The 20,538-nt window shown below is 42.0% G+C and overlaps 1 protein-coding gene across 5 annotated transcripts; it reads right to left on the bottom strand.

The window, feature by feature from the left end:
• Window positions 1-80: 80 nt before the first annotated feature.
• Window positions 81-20,261, bottom strand: NMNAT3 (nicotinamide nucleotide adenylyltransferase 3). Of its 5 annotated transcripts, none has more exons than XM_038146231.1 (5): window positions 20,144-20,261; window positions 12,953-13,089; window positions 6,550-6,733; window positions 2,613-2,719; window positions 81-1,302 (listed from the first exon to the last, which is right to left on the bottom strand). In XM_038146231.1, the coding sequence occupies exons 2-5, from the start codon at window positions 13,059-13,061 to the stop codon at window positions 893-895; spliced, it is 810 nt and encodes a 269-aa protein (XP_038002159.1). In that variant the 5' UTR covers window positions 13,062-13,089; window positions 20,144-20,261; the 3' UTR covers window positions 81-892. The 5 variants fall into 5 exon arrangements, with proteins under 5 accessions (XP_038002159.1, XP_038002157.1, XP_038002158.1 ...); XM_038146229.1 differs by having other exon boundaries at window positions 20,135-20,190; XM_038146230.1 differs by lacking the exon at window positions 20,144-20,261 and adding an exon at window positions 19,580-19,959.
• Between the last annotated feature and the right edge of the window lie 277 nt (window positions 20,262-20,538).

Genomic DNA, 20,538 nt, shown 5'->3' with positions numbered 1-20,538 from the left:
CACTGCAGGAGGGCTGAGCCACCATGGAATGGCACTGCTGCCACCACCCTGACACACAGGGGGTCAGCTCCTGTTCTGACTCTGGCAGTGTTTTTGTACTACTACATTTTATTTTCATTTCCCTATTAAGTTATAGTTGTTTTTTTAAAATTTATTATTTATACATATTAGTAAAGAACTGTTATTCCTATCCTCATATCTTTGCCTGACAGCCCCTTAATTTTAGATTTATAACAATTCAGAGGGAGGGGTTTACATTTTCCATTCCAAGTGAGGCTCCTGCCTTCCTTAGCAGACACCTGTCTTTCAAACCTTTCAAATGTGGGGATGAGGGCTGCCTGTCATTTGAGAACCCAGAGCCTTAGAAGTGGCAGAAGTAGCACGTACATTTTTAAGTGCTTGCATGGAAGAAAGATTGATTTCCATGTCTTGGCCAAATTACCAAAAATCAAAGAAGTTATTCAGGGTCTTATAAAGTCAAAGTTTAGAAGTAACATATATTTAAACATCTCTCTCTCTCTCTCAAGTTATGGTTCATTGTATTTTGCTAGTTTAGAACAGTGAGGATTTCAGAATTACAAGTTAGGGAAGTACTATATTTGACCCTTAAATCATATTTATTGACTTATTGAATTTATTGAAATACTAAGAATATTTGTTGTGAAGATCTCCTTGCTTTTATTTTCACAAAGAAGCTGGTTTTTGAGTATTTTAAGCTACACAGCTGAGCATCCCAATTTTCTTGAACACTACCACACACAGATTCATGGATCTAAAACACCACATGATTTCAAGAAATCTTGGACTTTCTCTTCATTATCAACAAGAAACAACTTTCTCAAGAAATCTAGATGACACGGGTCCTGGTCTGACAGGGCACACAGTGCAGAAATCAGTCGCTCAGAGGGTTTATTGGTGTGTTTTGCAGCCTGAGAGGCTGCAGCAGGTGCCCCTGGTTCCTGCGCTCGCTCTCCGCTATGTAGACGTTGTGCTGTGCGATGTAGGCAATGACAGAGTCTGGGATGAGATATTTCACACTCAGCCCCCTGCACAGGGCAGAGCGGATCTGCGTCGCACTGACTTCATTCTGGATCCACTCTCTCACTAGAAAAATGTTGTGCTGGAATTGAGATAAAAGGTCTGATTCCTGGATGAACTGTGATGGATCACAGCCAGCCCGGCTTACGCAGACCAAACCAAACTTTCCCACTATTTCTTTGATGTCTTCTTCCTTCCAGAGATTGGGTGTCTTAAATGTCTGTAGAAAATCAGCCCCACAGAGCAGCTTTAATTCTGGTAGAACTGGAAAGACAAAAGGAAGTAACAGATGTCTTATCCTTTCTCAGTCTTCTTGGAAGTTTATACTTAAAATCAGTTTTAACTTATCACTTTAGATTTTTAATAAAAAATTATTTTTAAAGCATTTACCTTTATTCCAGGCTTTTTTTTTCAGAAGGTTGCAAGAAAAATTCAGTTTAGGTTTTTATGTGTCTGGTCACAACTACTTTATCACCTATTTCATCATCATTCAAAGCATATTGAATATTATCTGTACACAGTTAAAAGATAATTTTTACTCCACTCAAGCAATCCAAAAAGGGGAAGAAAGAAATTAAGAGAAATACTTTAGCACAAAGTTAGACTTGGTTGAACCTAGCTACTCCACACCATCCTGCCCTGCTGTTCTTTATTGTCTCTATTTCTTATTTGCTGTTCCCTGCCTAAGCCCCAGCAAAGAACTCTTTCCTCAAACTTCTTCCACAGCACTCATCATTATTCCACCTGAGTGCTGCACAAACATTGACCAGGTAGTTTCACAGCCTTGTATTCATGTGAAATGAAGAGGAAAGATGGAGGTTTGCCTTCACTTTACACTTGTTTGATGGTTAGCACATCTGCAAGTCTTCTACAAACACCTTAAAGGAGAGATTCAGAATGTAAGAAACATTCCAGTGATGATGTGCCAAAAGAGTGACTTCTTTCTTCCACCACCTGAAAGATACAACTCCTTAACAACCAGGAACAACTGAAATGTATTATTCATGTCCAAGAGATGCTACAATGCTAGAGGAAAAAGGCAATGCATCAGAAATCCAGCAGCATCCTGGCAAGCCATTGGGCTAGGGAAGATGATTAGATAGGGAACTGAAAACTGACACTGTTTCCAGAGCCTGCCATGCCTCTACTGCCAACAGGAGCTTTTCTGGCCAGCAAACATCACCATGGCAGCATCACTACTGTGCTATCCATACACTTTGTCCATTGTCTAACAGTAGAATTCTAAGCAATCCCTGTATTTTTCATATTTTTTATTAATGTATTCTGTGCTTTGCAAAACAAGCAGCGCCACAATGTACATCTCTGACAGAGCTAAAGAGCTGCCTATAAAATCAAAAATTAATACAACTCCAGGGTCTCTTATCTGTGTGGGAGCTATTACAGAACAACTGCCCCAGCAGTTATGTTGGCATTTGGCATGGCTTGGTTTTGGCACATAGCTCCAACCCTCAAAACTCATCAGCTACTATGTTCAATTTTCTCACTACTAATCTGGTAAAGTTGTAGAGTTTTTAATGCTAAACACAGCATCATGTTTACAGTCATGAACCAACCTGGTTGCTGGCAAGAAAGGGAGTCCCCCGTGGAGCTTTTCGTGGGATGTTTGTTTCTTGTGAACTCCTTGGACTGGAACGTTCTGAGGGCTTCATTATAATGGTGCCTGCATTTAAAATAAAGGCTCCTGTGTGAGGTAATTCTCAGAGATGCAAAAATGTGATAACCTGGCACTTTCCCCTTTCAGAACAGGGTCTACTTTTATGCCCTTTGGATCGGAACACCATTTTTTAGGAATTTGGCACATTCATGCTGCCATGAGATTAGTATCAATGTAGTTAAATTTGTGGCATTCACATACAATCTCATTAATGGCATCCTGGTTTGTAAATTCTTTTTGAAATTCTACCGTTATGGCAATTTTGGCAGCTACTACATTTAAAACATAGAGGGTTTGGGTTTTTTTTGCCTGAAACAGGGCTAAATCTCACTTCAATCACTAGCTGCAATTTCTTGACTAAATACAACCCCTCACGATAGTGTTTTTGTAACATGTGCTCTGTTTTGAGAAGGAGACATTCTTGTTCTCTCTCCTCCTCCTCCTCTCCATAAAAATATGTTCCCTAAGTTTTTACCTTGCTGTTTTCCTGTTTATTTTAATTATAAGAATCACAATTCCAAGAAACTAAAAATTCTCTTAAGATTTTTGACATCTGCTGTGCTTCTAATTTTACTGAGTCCAGATCCAGGAAGGCAGGCAAGGATCCCTTTGCATGTTTTTCCAGGTTTCTGCTACTTTATCCTTTATCACTCCTCATCCCTGGGTCCCCCTGCAATAATGGTATTGCTACCTCATGGCAGGGGCCTTTTCCTTCCAAATCAGCACAACCTTGCTTGTTTAGAACAGTCCCTGCCTTGCACCATCCTGAGCCAGGCCTAAGCATTGCTCACACTGGCACAAGCCAACGCTGTTTCAGGGATACAAGCCCCTGGTCAGGCAGGACAAGCAGACACAGAATCAAAGCTGTGTCCAATTTCAGTGCAGCATGTATAGAGCCACAGTGACCATCAGCTCTTATCCAACTGCAGCAACACAAAGGTTCTGAGTTTCAAGGAACAGTCTGAATCCAGTGCATGTACAAAGCCCCAGCTGACCCTCAGAATGTGTGCTGTAAGGAAGGAATTCACAGGTTAGTGATTTAAAAGTACATTTTTCTAATTGTGCAAACAGTTTAGCCACAGGAATAAGCAGCATATGGGCCAAGAACCTACACCCAGGCAGGCTGCAAAGCAGCCTCCAGTGATTTTTGGTACTCAGCCACTGGCCAGAAAAACTGCACAGCCAAGAGGTGAGGCACATATGGCAGCAGAGAGTGGGTACCAGGAGCTTGGTCTGTGCCTTCCCACACACCTAATTTTAACCCTGCCTTGCTGTAAACAGTCTGCTGCTATGTATAGCCAAGCACACCGACCAGGATTCAAAACCAGGCCAGGATTCAAAAACAAGAACGTTTGGCAAAGAGCTCCCTGCAGGACCAATGTTACAAACACTGCAAAATCTGAGCTGCCCCGGGTCTGCTCAGCAGCTCAAGGGCTGGAGCAAGTGGGGCTGCATTACTTTAGACACAGCAAAAAAGACAAACCCATCTGCTGCTTCTCAAACAGCTTCAGAGCTGTGTATGAAGCTTTGAGTAACTCTAGAGCTAAATCACAAGCACAACTCAACAGAAGTTGGGTAGAGCAGATCTTTGCCAATTTTTAATTACTGTGACTGCATGCCAATCAAATCCACAGGAGCAATGAACGCAGTCCTTTGCCTACTGACAATACTGTTTCCTTGTCTAGGAATAATCATCATCAGCAGCTAAGTGGAAAACAGCTCTATTATGCTCCCTCCTCCTCTCTAAGAAAAGCCTTGGGATAGTCTCCAAGATTTCCATACTCATTTAATAGCACTGCCATAAGTGGGATTTGAGCTTTGCTGCTTTAAATTCTTTAGTGTAACAACTACTTGGGATCCTCTGCAATATCCACAGGTTTTGATGAAATGTGACATTTTTATCGCACTCAGTTAAAACAAGTAGCGTAGGAAAAGGCCATTCATGTGTTTCAGGACTAAATGTTCTACTGCAGGTAAGTGTACAACTCAAACTACAGATAAGAAGAGACACTTAGGTACAATAATGATCTCCTCTGCCTTGCAATAGGGAAATCTCTTTCTATTGGTAGTGAAGTTTCCTACCTGAAGGAGCTTATTGTGAATGCAGCAGTTAGTCCTTGGCTTTCTGAGGAGTAAAGAACCTATAGATTAACTCTGAATGCATGTGAAGGACAACACCTCTACAATAAACCTGTTTCCTGTTTATACTTAGTAAGGATATGCTCTTTTTTAATCTTTTTTTCACCCGTGACACTTAAAATACAGTGTAAAGCACAAACACCTGCATTTCATCAGAATGCTGCTTCCCCATTCAAAGGACACGGTTCAGCACTGGACTATGGCACTGGTTCAGCTCATTAATACACATCAACATTTGTCGACAAAACAGGATTTAAGCTCATTTCTCTCCTTAACAAGCAGTCATTTTAATGTTTTGTGGATTTCCTAATATAAATGGAGGTTCACTTTCTAGGCAGACAGGAGGTTTGGCTGTTCATACCACATTGCCTGAGCTGAAAATTATTCATATAGGTTTTACTTACTGGATTTCTGATCCTGAAGAACTCTGAAGTGGATTTATAATTTACAAACCCAGTCTTGCAAGCAGTATTCACTTCAGTTGGAGCTGTGCAAGACCAAAGTAGGATCACCTGATCTGTAAGATCTGAAACTGCTTCTCTTGAGGACAATGGTTTGACTGAAGTTTAGGACAAAAGCCCTATAACCAGGCCATACTGTAGGACAGCACTTGGTGGCTTCTCAAACTGGGACATACAGTTATGATTAGAGAAAGAGTAGAGTTTTCTGCAAAGATAGAAAACCTCCCATCCTGATCCCGCTCTGCTGCCTGGAGGGAAGGAGCAAAAGGAGCAACTGGATGTCTGTGTTCCTTCAAGGAAGCAAATAAAAGCAGATCTAAAAGGCTCTACTTTGTCTTGTAAGTTTCCAATGAATTCTTATGGATGCTTTTGTAAAGTAACAGGTCTGGCTTTTAACTGCTTTCACAAAGAGCTACAAGAGCTTTTGGGGCAGCTGTTGGAGGGCACAATTTAGAGCCTTGAATACCTGTTTCCACTTAGAAAGTCACCTAGAAAATGGGGATAAAAATGAAGAATCAGTGATAGCTCTTACAGCACATTTGCTGTAGACTTCCAAGAAGGCTTCCAGTTCAATGGTATCTGTTACCTTCTGCAGCACTTTTCCAAAGAGCAGTTAGCACAAGAAGTTTGTGTTTTCACTCCCTGCTCCATAGGCATTTATTACTATATGGAACGGACATATATCAAGTTCTGGAAAACTTGTTTAATTCCTCCTCCCAGCACAAAACCAAAGCAAACTCCAAGATTTTGAAGAGAACGTAGGTGGTTATGGATTTGGGCTTAATTTACCATTAGAGATAATAAGAAAACTTTACAAGGATGTGTGAACAGATAAACCTGGAGGCATGATACTGCTACCATAGCTAACCTGGAACAGAGATGCTCCTGAAAAGCAGCATCATTTGTGAACTCACTTTCTGATCACAAGCTCTCTATCACCTGCTTAGAGACTTATACCCAAGAAAGGTAACATGAGAGGCAGGAACTTTTCCTGCAGAACCCAGCAGTGGCCATCATTTTGCAGAGGCTTTCCACATGCATCCAATGACTTGAAGGACAGGAGGGCAGTACCATGGTTATTGCACAGGTCTGGAGAAAGCAAATGAAAGATTCCTGTGGGGGGGTCCTGACTTGCCTGGGTGTTTTAGAGGAGCAAGTTCTGTGCATTGACATGGCAGCCTGGCAGATTTCTGGCAGTCAGCAATTTCATAGACAGGAAGAAGAGAATGTAATCACCTTAATACTTTCACTGTCTCTGTCCATGTGTCCTGCTGGCTCTCCCAGGGATCCACCCGGATCCAGTCAGACGTCTGCAGGGCCAGTTTGGCCATTGCCACCCGGTGCCTTGCTGACACCAAGCCTTTCTTCCCATAGCTGTCACTGACAGGAGACATTATGCCTTCAATCACCTGATATCTTCCTTTGGGAAAAAAGAAAAGAAAAAAATGAAAATTAAGTCCTCTTCACAGAATCTTGAAAATTTAGGGTGGATAGAGCCTTAGGAGCTCACCTAGTCCAACCTCTTCAAAGGGTAATGTCATGGTTAAGGTCAAAGTTTTGAGATGCTAAGAACAACTTGATTTGGGTTTTGTCATTAATCCATTCCCAGTAATTACAAAATTAAAATGCAAATGTTTTGTTCCTCTGTGAACTGCTCACAATTACTATAATGTTTATCCTAATAAATGACCCAAAAAGGAAAGCTGAGTAAACAGACAATTTTAAACCATGTAGACATAGTCATAATTGATGTTGCAAAGTATCAAAATTGTTATATATAATTAATTTTCATAGTCCAGTTAGTACAGCTTTGATATAGCCACATCAAAGAATGACTTAACTGACCACCTCTTTGTTCTTAGATAGTTGATCATTGTTCTTTATCAGAATCATTGTGCCCTTCTTTCTGTTAAAGCAGGAACTACAGCATATTACTGCAGCTGTGATAGATGTGATTCAGATGAATCAGAAGATTCAAGCACAAAGGTGGGGCTAATGGAGTCTAAAACAAGACTTGGAGCACTGTGCTCCACACATCAGCTCAGCAGCCATGACATGCCTTTCTATCTGGCTGACCGTGTTAAATACATTTGACAATATGCCCCTGGTTTTCCACCCCTGTAACACAACATAACCATTAACACAACAGACTGGTTAGATTTTGCAGTTCTGGCCCCAAACCAGGAAACAAAAATAAAGCACCACCACAAGCTGCAAGCCTCGAGAAATTGAGAGGAGAGTGTTTCAACTGATCAGAAAGCTAGCATTTCTAACACATTGTAAATAACTATGATAAATATGATACTGAAGAGGGAAAAAAATCCTCTTCCTTTTTTCTAATTCAATTATTTTAACAGTGAAACTTCAGTGCAGCATACTACCTTTATTGCTTTGTAAGGAAAACAACACCCCTGACATTTCTCATACTGGTACATGACAATTTAATATTCCAACACGAAAATGTCACTCTAGCAATGTCACATTTATTTTGATGTAATAAAATTTTCAAAAGAACTTCATTGAATTGGACTTAAAAAACCAGCAGTAAAATTCAATGAGATTTACATCCTCTTAAGATGTCAGCTGAAACCATCCTCTGTTTTAAAATATTCTCATTACAGGCAAAATGAGCAAGATAAAATTTTCCAGAATCATGCAAAGATGTGTATATAATTAAGTCCATCTCTTGATTTGAAATTGGAAATAATTCCACTTGATTTATGAACAACAATTATTCGCTCGAACTCTGGTATTATACAGTGCTATAACAAGTTGTCATTTAAAGGGAAAGAAATTACAGTTTAAATTCATTTCTCATTTAAAGGGAAGGAAACTTTTTTTCAAACTGCAGTTTGAATTCACTACTACGTTAACCTTATTAAAAGGTTTTTCCTACATGATGATTCTATTTGCCATGTTTCAGTTTCTTTACGTTTCTACAGATATAAGTTCTTCCCTTATAACTTAAATGAATATATTAAATGAAAAAATCATATTTCTGTGAGCTCATGCTAACCAAACATATGGGTCTGCCTCATCCTTGTGAGATGGAAAGATTTCAGTCTCTAATCTGCCCTAGAGCTGCATAAATGGGATGAGATAAGAGCTTCTGGTGCCACATCAGCTTGTTCCCAAGCATAAATGAAACCAACTGGAAGAGAAAAAGCCAGGTTGGTAACACTTCAGAGAGTCAAACACAGGAATGGCTTGAGAAGATTCACAATGCAGTAACCCAGCACTGTGCAAACAGGATACATGAGAGCCTTCCACATGGAAACACAAGCTTCAGCTGTCAAAATATAGGAAATAATTTTATTACTGGCTCTAAATAACTTCTTTCCCATTCAGTAATTTAGAAGTTCACTTGTTCAAATATGCCCCTCTGTTTTGGCAGGTGTGTGAAGACGAAATAATTAAATTCTGTCACCTTGGGCTTTTATTAATGTCCATTGCAATTCTCTTTTCTCTCCCATAAATTATTACAGGTTGTTTCCTACCTTCCTTGGTCCAGAATTATCTTCAAATTCTATTTCTCTGGGATTCTATTTGTTTTCATCATGTAGTTTGTTATTATTGCTTGTCCTAAATATGTGTAACAGTCCTCCAGGCCCTCAAGTGGCTTTGTTTTTCAAAATATACCTACCAAAAGCAGCAAAAAAGTTCCTCTTGCTATGAACTTACATTACCTAAGAACTGTTTAGGAGAACTGGCTAGTGCTCAGAAAACTAAATATAACAAAAGGAATGAAACAAAGACTGTCCCTCAAACATGTTAGAGGAGATTATTAAGGAAAACAGGTATTTAGTTTTCTGTTATCAAGGTGTCACTGGAAAGTTAGAGGAGATTATTAAGGAAAACAGGTATTTAGTTTTCTGTTATCAAGGTGTCACTGGAAATTGTCACAAACACTAACACAAATCGTAATGCTTAATTAGTTTATTAATACTAAAGCAAATTTATCAAATGCCAATTTCATACAAAACTGTTTGTGTATTTTGGTGGGGCTTCTAAAGATTAATTTCTTCTGGTAGTAAGTCTGGAATTCACTGGGAGAAATTATGCCAGAAGTCAATAACAAAAGAAAATAACCACGACAGAAAAGCAAATAAATGAAACCACTTCCATACATTTCACTCTTGCTCATTACTCATTTTCCTCTCAGCGTCAAGGGAAAATCCCCCAAGAGAAGCTCTGCAGCTTCCTGGTGTTACCCTACCCAGTGAACAGGAATGCCTTTGACAGAAGCTGGAGGAATGCAGCCAGCTGGGATGAGCAGTGCTTTAGCCTCAGACCATGGGAAGTGGGATACTGAAAGGGAGATTCCTGGTCAGCTCATGGCGAGAAGAGTGTGCTCATGGGAGTCAGGATGTTCATGGCATGTTCATGGAACTGTTCTAGATCAGGCCACGTTTCTGGCTCTTGTTCTCAGTTTGGAACCTGTCACGTTCAAGGTCATGTTCTGAGCTCATTGGTGAGTGGACCCTCCCCCTCAGAATACCCCTGTATCTTGTTATGTTCCCCACGCCCCCCGTCTTTGGATCTTGCCCCTCAGATGATGAGGTTTCAGCGTTTGTTATGTGGTTATTAAAGTTTATTTTTGGGCAAGTCCATTGCTCCTGTCCGTCTGTTTTTGCCACATTGCCCCCACTGGACTCGGGGTTGCAGAGAGCCAGACAGTGATAGCAACCCATTAATGGTGTCCCATTTTCCCCAGTTTTCATAAGATAAAACTCATTATCCTTCACCTTCCCCTGGCATTTGTCTTGCCACAGATAAAACATCTTGTCGTTCCCACCCCCCTCCTTTGACCTGCATCGCTTTTGGTCTCATCTGGAAACTTGGGGATGTAAGTATCCTCCACTGGCAACACTTGGGAAACAAAATTAAAAATATCTCAGATAGACTGATTCTAGTACTATTTCTTTGGTCTTTATGGTCAAACGAGGAATACAGTCACAGAGAAGCAAAAGTGCTTGTGATTAGGTATTCACAGACTCTAAAGGCATCTGCCACAGTCACTGCAAGTTTCAGAAAACAATTGTAAAACAAGGGACTGAATATTGGAAATTTTTAGCTTTGTCTGAGGATGTGTAAAGTGCCAGATTCAAACGAGCAGACAGAAAATCCAGATAAAGAGAATGATTTGAGTCATTCAGGCACACACAGCTATGTGTGTTGTATTTAAAAGGCAGCATGACAAGATTTATTGGCTGATATTAACAGAAAAAGGATGAATTACTTGACATGTGGCAATGAAACTGCACTTAAAGAAACCCAATGAAATGTCTTACTTAAAATAGGGATGTATGAAAAATAAGATTAGGCAGCATTAGAAACTGACGTGATGTACAAAAAGCTGGCAGACAGAATTACTGGAGATGTCAGTCAGGATGCACATCAGGGATAGTCACATCGTTCACGGCAGTGAAACCTGCCTCTGAAGGCACAGGATCCTGGAACTGCTGAGGTAGGAAAATCCCCTAAGATCACTGAGTCCAGCCAGTAACCCAGCACTAGAACATGTCCCCAGGTGCCACACCCTTTTGAACACTTCCACACTTTGAAGACTTGGTGACTGAACTCCAGCCAAGCCATGGCCCAACTCATCATTTCAGCCCGATTTGTGATGGAGCAGCACTGCTGAAGCAGCAGGAGGATGAAGCCACTCCCAAGCCTAGGAAACACGTCCCTCACACTAATTAATTAATTTCTCACTCCTTTCAGGCATCCAGTGTGGATGTCAGCTCCAAAGTGCACTGTTCCCTCTGAAAGGGAATCACTGCTGCCTCAAGTCAGACAAGCCCTGTTCTCCAGCCCCTCCATCAGCTCCCAGGCTGCAGCTGCTGCACCTTCTCAGCAAATAAGCTCCAATTTCTCCTCTCCTTCCCTGCTAACCCCAGAAGTGGAAACAGGGCTGAAACCATGAGAGAATGGCCAATAAATTTGCTGGGTAGGAATGGTTCTGCTATAAAAGAGGCATCCAGAATCATTCATTTTTATAGCATGCTGCTGTGTTCCCTGTCGAGGAGGGGCCACAGATGGGGTTTGAGTGCCCCCACACACAAACACATACACCCATCCACACAGTACCAACACATACAGCTGCTCTTGGAGCTCCTGCAGACGCAGCCACCTCTGCTTGGGAAGGGTAAAGCTTCTGCAGGCACACTGAGGGCTCTGACTCTGCTGCCACGCTGGGTTAAGCTTTCAGAAAGAGCAAAGACAACGCTGTAGGCAACCCAGACACCAAAGGATTATCCAGTGCAGAAAGTCCTTGTACTTGTAAGGCTTCACAAATTAAAATAAGAAGCCAAAAGGCAAGTCACACCCTACCCAGAAGTAGGCATTGACATCAGGTGTAATATAATGCGCAATTTCCATTTCAACCTTTCAAAATTTCATTTTTAATAGGATTATTACTAAATTTTGAGCAAACTACCCTGAGTAAGGGGTGGAATCTTTCTAAACTGACCCTGGAGCAGACCAGACATTAAATTGATTCAGACAGAATAGTAATTAATTTCCCAGTTCAGTCCTTCTTTAAAGGCAAAGAGAAATGTTACTGGACTACAATTTATGACTTAAACAAAATTACCAGTTGGTCTCATATTACCTTTCTACTCTTTGCATATCTGGGCAGCAGAATCAGTTATAAAACTACAGTGAAAAAAGTAAATTAAAATCTCTTTTTAACCCTTTATTTCTAGTCCTTTTGTTGCAGGAGCAACAAAATAATGTTAGTTCTAGGAAAACAGAGACTTGTAGAGGCGGCCCTCAGAGCCAGCTCTGTGATTCCTCCTCATGGCAGTCAGAGTTTCCTCACAGGACATTCTGAGTATGCAGCTGCTGCTTTTATTGCACACTGGTATCAGTGGGCTCCCAGGTTCTCTCCCCCTGCCCAGTTTGACAACCAAATTCCTTTTACTATTATTTGGTGTTTAGGGTCCTACTGAACAACCTCCCTGGGATCTTCTCTGTCAGATTCCAGTAAATAATGATTCCCTCCCAACCACTTCCAGAAACTAACTGCATATTTTAGCTGCAGATGAAAAAAAAATTAAACAAAAAATCCCTGAGCAACTAAGGAGATGCTCAAGCTTAAGAGTTCAAGGCTTTCCAGTAGCATTTCTGATTCTTTCTTAAATTCCTGATGTTACCACCTTGCTCTTTTGTTGCCAAAACATTCTAGCCTGTGGCATCTCGCTTTTCTGATCTTTTTTTAGGATAGATAAAGTGCCTCTTAGTGAAGACAGATAATGAATAATTAACGTTTCATCTTTTCTCCAATTTCCCCCGGCTGTCAAAACTGCTACCTGGAACTCTTCCTCATATTGTATCAGAAAAGCACAGAATCGGAACATAAAAGATTTTCCTAAGTTTCAAAATTATTAACCATTTCACAAGGTTCAGCCAGTGCCATGAGCAGGATCCTCAAACTGCTGATAAAACTTTCACTCTCTTTGCATCAGCACTCATTATACTTGCTTATTCACTGAGGTAATGCCAGACTTTCTACATTGAATATCCCATGAAAGCTTTACATTAATATCAGTAAAGAATTTTAAAATGAGCCCCGCTGTAAAGAGTTGATCTGAGTGAGTATTAAAACTCTTTCTTGCTTTTCCCAGGCCTCACTGACCTGTCTGGTGCAGGTGGTCTCTGGCCAGCTCAAACAAACGCATGTGCATGTTGGTGGTGGGGTTAAAGGAGCCACAGGCCAGGAGGATGACAGGGATCCTGCTCCTCATCCTGACAGCAAAACATTACAGCTCCTCCCTGAAGAAAAAAAAATTAAAACAAAAGACAAACTTGAGAAAGAGGAGTCTGCCCTTAATTCCTGAACTAAAAGGAGCTGTTTCCAGGACTGGGTGTTCCTGGAGCACCAGGGCAGTGCCCAGAGATCAGTCCTGTCCCAGCATTCAGCACCTGCCTGCTCAGGAACACAGCTGTTCCTGGATATTAAACAGGAGAACACCAACACATTCTGCTTCCCCACACACAGACATGGCTACAACACACTTCTAGAATTTTACATTCCTAACACTAAAACCTGACTTTTTTTTTTTTTTTTTTTTTACTTCTTTTTAATTTTTAACTTGCTTTTATTAGAGAGAAAGGTTTTCTTCTGTCTTTGTGGCCATAGACAACGTTGGAACCCGCAGGCCTGCTACAAAAGCAATTTTTTTAAAAAAAATAACTTCTTTCAATGAACCTTTGCAACACCTGACAAAACCTCCCGTGCAACACCCATTCCTAAGGTGTGAGTTCCGGGGAGCTGGGCAGGCAGCACTGGGGGTCAGCCAGCTGGCAAACACTTCCAGCCAGATTATCAGCATTGGCCTGGGTGGTTCCTCTGCTGGACTGCTGAGCAGTGGACACACCAACAACAGGGAGCAGCAGGGAAGAGGAAGCACAGCTGTGTCAGGAGATCCCCAGGGCATTAAAAAGCTGTGAACAGGGGGAATGCATAGGGAGATACGCTATGAGGAGCCTTGCAGGGGTGTTTGCAAACAAGCCTGACATAATTTGGTTAAACTGTCAGTCATCCACTAAAAATGTAGCAAAAATCAGTTTAAATCCACTGTGCTTGGAGCTATTTACTTTCATAACTCTTTTTAAAACTAATCCAGAATACAACCGGCAAGATAAAACCAATTGTGTCCCACACCCATGTCTGCAAATCCAAAGTCTTTTCCTAGAATTTGAAATCTCTACATTGCTCACACCTGTGTATCACACAAACACCACTCTCCTCCCTTCCCTGGCCTCCAGCTCCCCCCATCAAACAGAACAGGCTTCCTGCAGGAGATACCTGCATCCCAAACTTCAGAACCCAGTCTTGGGATAACAGACCAAACCCAGCAGACTGTGTGTTCTGAGCAGCCAAATCTCATTGTCCTTCTGCACTCTAGCCGTAGCTCAGAGCCTACCTCTCATAGTTCCCAGTTCTTACAGTCCCTTGTTCCCTCCCCCCTTTCTCTGACTTTGAAAAATTTAATAATAATGGTTAAATCCATGTCAAGTCCATGTTTTATAGCTGCCAACCTGATCTGTTCATTTATGGAGGATTTACAACCTGAAGACTGGGACTGCACCACAGAACAGCACTCAGTGCAGCAAGCAACAAGTGTTAATATTGTAATTTGTGACTTTTTGAACCTTTAGCATTTGAATCTTTTTACTGAGAAAATCCTTTGAAGGATTAAATGCGATCTGTACCTCCTGCATCTAGTACTGAATACAACTGTTTTATAATGTTTTTATTCTACCTTCCTCATTTCTCATAGCTTCCATCATACTAGGGGAGACATGCTGGGGAGAAAGGACTTGCTGGCTGTAGAGCCAACTGTAAAGACAGCAACAGCTTTATGGTCTGGGATGGGAGCAGCTGGAGGAAGCTCCTTTCACTGCACCCTGCTCTCTCCTCTGGTTTACTGTCCCTGTGCAGACACAAAAACACACATGAAAACTGTATGCAAAATCTATGGCTTCTTTATCCTGAAAAAAACAAAACCGTTCTTTTGTTCAGTATCAGCAATTCTGTAAATGTATCTCCATTGGATGGAGGAAGGTGTTTCTGCCCTGAAACTGAGCAAAACATCAGCATCTGGATGGAGCCCTCATTGCAGGCTCACAGCTCTCCTGTGCTCCCTCTTCTGATCAAGTGCAGCTTATATTTCCATAGCTGTTCCTTTATTTGCCATCTCAACTGAATGATTTCTTTTGCTTTGCTTTTAATTCTACAGACTATTCTCCTTCTCACCTGAAACAAAGGTGTTGGACAGTTTTGTTGCAGCTCTTACTCTTTCATACCCTGGAAACTCCAGGGAAAGACTTCAACCTGGAATTTTTAGTGACAACTTGACATACTGACAATGGAAATTCAAAAATCAAACCACCACCACCACCACCAAAAAAAACCAAACCAAACAAAACCAAAAAAGAAAACAGAAAAAAAAAACAACACAACAAACCAAGATTGTACTATACATCTATAAACTCACAAACACCCTATATTACTATACATCTATAAACTCACAAACACCCTATATATAAATATATACATTTTAAAAATATATATAACTTTTTATTTAAATCTGTGTTTTTATTTTTACTATCCCCAAATACGGCACATCCTACACCTATTCAACAGGTCTGGGACAACTTTTAGTATTTGAAACAAAACTTTCTGATTCAGTTGCTATCTCAGCTGGCATTAATTATCTGACGGGTTTCAAATCATTAGAACACCACTCAAAGTAAAAGAAAAAAAGAGAGTTAACTGATTTTTCAGCTGAGCTCCCTTGAGCAATCGAACACTGGGGAAAGTTTGAACACAGAGCCTGCGTGCTCTGCTCTGGCTCCCAGTTCCAGCAGCCCCTGGGCAAGCAGTGCATTCCCAGGAAAGTCAGTCTACAGCTTGGGAACCTTCCAGCAACAGGGACATCGTGTGGCAATGCAGAAAAGGGCAGTCACCTCCAGATGGGGAGGCCACACTGAAGCTATATAAAAAAGGTTTAATGATGGCCAAAGCATCATGATTTTCATTAGACAGTTCCTGCAAGTTCTTTTTCTGGTGCATATATTCCTACAATATGTCAATAACAGATGACGTTACAGATGACCACAGTTAAGTTCTGCTGCAAGTCAGTAATTAGAGCCATATCTGATTAATTATGAGCAGCAGAATGGAGTGCTGAGCAGCACAGTCTGATTCATGAGCTGTTAAATTAGTAAACTGGAGAACAAGACACTGATACGTGCACGCTATGAGATACCCTTGAGGGAACATTTCTGCAAAAAGCAGAAATAAACCAAATCCTAGCATTGGATTAAAGCATTATCTCCTCCTGTGAGGGTGAATCTAGATTAATGTAGATAAAATTCAGATTTGAACAAGTTCAAAGCTGCTCGATTCCATTCTTTCACTGGGCCACATCACCACCTCATATAAATTCATGCAGATGCAATGGGACCAGCTGAGTAACACCCAGGGACACTAAGAGTTGTGAGACAGATTTTGAAAGTCAGGAAATAAAACTACATTTAGTAGCTGACCAAATCATAGAAAGCCACAGTACACAAATATCCCTTAGAAATATGATTGGATATGAGTGTTTCTCATGCTGTTAATAATAATAGTAATTCTCTGCTGCCATAGAGAAGTTACTCCAGTCAGTAAGTTCCCAGCATTTGCTGTCACCAAAACCTATCCTCCACAACAGTGACAAATTTTTACCTGTATATCCCCACCTTCCCTTTAATAATAAACATATGTACCTGGGTGAGGAAAAATGGAAAATGTATAATCTGGGGCAGTATTTTATTTACTCATCAAGAAGTTACTCATTCCAGCCACAACGGATTTTACAAGGAGGACACATATATTACACACAGCCCAATATGATGCTGTAACCCTCCAAAACAGCTTTTTCAGGGCCACATGGTGAGTCATATTATTATTAAATTCCAGTGATTCGCATGGACCCCATTTATTTGACTTTCCCTGAAAGCCCTGACAGGATACAAAATTTCCTATCAGAACCATGAAGCTGCTCCTTCCAATCCCCACACCAGAATTTAGTTAGGGAACACAATTCCCATTGCAGCTTCAGAAAAATCCCAAGATTTGCTCCCCTCCTCACTGCAGCATTCACCAGAGCAGCAACTCATCCAAGCCTATAAAAATCATCTGGGCTTTTTCACGTGTAACACAGAAGATGGCTCAAAACACAGCAAATGCTGCCTTTGACAATGCACAGGGGGGTTTGCCTGAGACACACCTGCTCACTTGGGGGATACTCACTTTCCCCAAGATATTTCTTCTTCCTCTCTGTCCAGACAGCAATTTTCCCAGCAAAACAAAAAGTTCTCTGTGAACAAGTCACCTCACAGAAAACTGCCTGTGGCCCAAATTCCAAGTGCCCTGGTGGCAAGCAGGGAAAGCAGCCTCAGCAGAAGTGTCTCCTCCTCTCCTGAGATTATAATCCTCCAAATCACAGCACACTTCACTCTTGCCATTCCTTTATTTCAGGCTGTATTCCCTTCCACAGAAGAACCAACAAAACCTCTCCATCAGTTACATCTCTAAAATCAACCTAAACATGACTTATGGCACCATTTACTTGGAATGAGTTTTTTCTTCTGAATGAAACCACTTCTCTGTTTTCAGTTTCCAATCCCAACTTTCTTCTCCACTGCTACAGAGAATTGGCAGTTTAAAGGGTCTAAAGAAGAAAATTCACCACAAAAAGCACACACTGACAAAGCACAACAAATATAAATAATAAATTGAGCACAGGACTCACGCAGTCTGAAATACATGCAAATATTGAACCTCCAGTTAATAATGAACACAGCATTGCCTTCAACAATTTTGTACTCTAAAAAACTTGAGCAGAATTATTGCTTAGCACAGGGTCACTAAGATTATATTCTCAACACACACAGAACAGTGCCTGTGAATTCAAGTCAACAACACATTTTTTTATGAGTTGCTGTGAGTTGCTGCAAGTTTGTAACTAGAATTCCACAGTGGGGCACGAGAGTGTCTGGTCCCAGAGTCCAGCCACTAAATTATCCACAGAGATACTCCCATGATAATATCCTATATATTTTTCTGAGTGTTCTTAAGAATATTATATGCTATTAACATTTTTAATCATCCTGCAAAATAATCACACTTACAAGCTGCCCTTTGCCTGAACACCAACAAGGAAAACAACAACTCAGCAACATGGAATTCAGAAACCACTATTCCTGCACATCAACAGTAAACTCCCATACTTTCAACATCCCTATTTGTGCATAAATATTACGAGGTTATTTCAGATTTTTTGCTGCCCTTAAACTGCAAACATGTAAAGACAACCACAGCATAACATCCTTAATGTTATTTTTCTGTATCGGGGAAAATAATGAAATGATCCCATTTTGTACAAAAGGCATTAATTATATTCTAACTGCTCATAAAACACTTGACAATACTTAGACATAGAGCTCTGCAGCAGTTTCATCTGGTGACAAGGCCAGTGATACTCCACTAACTCAGAACCATGCAGAAAATAAGTAAAAAGGGACCAGACTGGCCAACACCTCGTAGCCAGTGTTTGCTGGGCAGTGCAGGATCTCACTGGCCTCACACAACAACACTCCCTGCACAGTTTTGCAGCATTTCCACAACTCAAGAGAATATGATCATCTCCTGTATCTTGTATTTCCTGCAGTATGATCTTTAGAATTACTGCTCCAATAATCCCAGTGATCATTCAACATCTGACACTCGACTCCCTTCCTAGTCTTTGTGCCCGTATCACACTAATAAATAAGCTTTTTCTTCTTCTAGAGAATTGTGTAAACTATTCTAAGTCCTCCTTCTGTTTGCATGTACGAGTCAGTCATCCACAATGCACAATACATTGATTTACAGAAAAAGAGGATTCACACAGAACTGCAGCTCTCGGAGCCTATTTTTAAGCAAACAAACTGATGATTTAGGGAAAGCACCAACTTATTATCTGTCAAAACAAACTCTTGCTAAAACTTCAAGAGTTCCTGTTGAGAAGCCATTCACAGTGATTTTTGTCTATCGACACCTCCGTAATTTTCTTTCAACTAGCAAAACACACTTAGCATATCCCAAGGCAAATTTCAGAAACTGAGCTCACACACAAATGGAAGATAAATTTAAGTGGTAAAGAAAACATCTTCAGTCGCGAAAATCGGCTCTCATAAAGCTGGTTTTACAAGGCAGCAAGCTAATGAAACCCCTAGCAGAACACTCAAATGCAAAATAATTATATGTAGCACCCACGGCATAAGGCAGGATTTCCAGAACGCAGAGCAAGACCTGCCTGTGCCAGATCACTGGGCTGGATGGCATTTCTTATGTTTTTGAAGTTCTCCATTATACTCTGTGACCCTGCATGGCAAATTCCTTCATTTCTGCTAATTATTGTTCAGAAAAATGCACGGTGCTCGGTGAGCAGAGCGCCAGGCTCAGAAGCAGTGGCGTGGTAATTGCAGCAGCTCAGCAGTGCGCTGGGGACGGTGCAGAAGTGATGCTGGCTGCTGAGAGCCAGGCACCTGCTGGGCCAGGGCAGGCAGCTGGGCTCTGACAGCTCCACCTGCTCCGGGGGCAGCAGCAGCGACTGAAACACTGCGGGAATTAAACCCTCCGAAGTCAGCCCTGCCACGAAATCCAGTTAGTCTCATTAAATTATTTTAAAAGGCACGAGATCAAATTCCCCTCTGACAGGACTGTCACCTGTTGTGTCCTCTGTGCTCCCCACACACAGCTCTGGACTTCTCAAAGGCCTTCGAGATCATCTCAGTGCTAATTAGGCTGCCACAGACAGGCTGAATTCTCAAATTCGCGTCTCTGAAGGTAAAGGCACGAAGGCAGTTAACTGGTACACACAGCGGAACCAGACTTCAGGAGCAAATCGCACCTGGAAAATGAGCTCACACGGACTGTACTGCTACAAAGCATCAAGAAAACACCGTGCATTGTTTATAAAAGCAAACAGCAGCTGCTGCACCCTCTTAAAGCCGGAGGAAAAGACGCGTAAGTTACGGTGTTAGCTGTAAAAAGTAACCCTGCCTGCGGTTGTCCTCTTTAACCCTCACTGCAGGTGGCTACGTGCTGGGGGAGGGAGGGGGGACAAGGGAAAAAAAATCACTCTGTTTTAAACACACACACACAAACACAAACGCACGCACACATATATAATATATATATGCCTATATGGTGGTGGATAAGCGTTTCTCGGGTGCGTGGCGTGGCCAGCCCAGCAGCCCCGGCCGGGGCTTTGAGGCCTACCCGCAGCACCCTCAGCGCCCGCTCCGCTCCGCGGCCCCGCCCGAGCCCGCAGCCGCTGCCGGCTGCCATGGGGGCTGGCCGGCTCCTCCCCCCCTCCCGTCCGTCTGTCCGTCCGTCCGTCCGTCCGTTCGTCGGTGTGCCCTTCCCTCCGTGCTTACCGCAGGACAGGCGGAGCCGCCGCGGTTGGCAGCGCTTCCCCGGCTCCCGGGGCAGGCTCGGGCCTCCCTGAGCGCCGCTGCACAGCGGCAGCCTTGCCTCCGTGCACGGCACCGAGCGTGTTTTTATTGTCGCCTGAAGGTGACCTCCCAAACTTTCGGCTTCTCGCTGTTACTGAGGGTGGGCCCTGCGGCGCCAGGGCTGTGCTGACAGCGTAGGGAGGGCCGGCTCACAGCGCCGGAGGCTTG

Source organism: Motacilla alba, chromosome 9 (genome assembly GCF_015832195.1).
Source record: "Motacilla alba alba isolate MOTALB_02 chromosome 9, Motacilla_alba_V1.0_pri, whole genome shotgun sequence".
In the NCBI taxonomy this organism is placed as follows: domain Eukaryota; kingdom Metazoa; phylum Chordata; class Aves; order Passeriformes; family Motacillidae; genus Motacilla; species Motacilla alba.
This window is presented reverse-complemented; position numbering and strand designations above follow the sequence as displayed.

Excerpts from the sequence above, each read along its gene's own strand:
- NMNAT3 (XM_038146231.1), bottom strand. The coding sequence starts at position 13,061 with ATGAGGAGCAGGATCCCTGTCATCCTCCTGGCCTGTGGCTCCTTTAAC. Across the intron at positions 2,720-6,549 it reads GAGACAGTGAAAGTATTAAG|GCACCATTATAATGAAGCCC; the intron begins GTGATTACATTC and ends TTTTAAATGCAG. Across the intron at positions 1,303-2,612 it reads CCTTTCTTGCCAGCAACCAG|TTCTACCAGAATTAAAGCTG; the intron begins GTTGGTTCATGA and ends TTGTCTTTCCAG.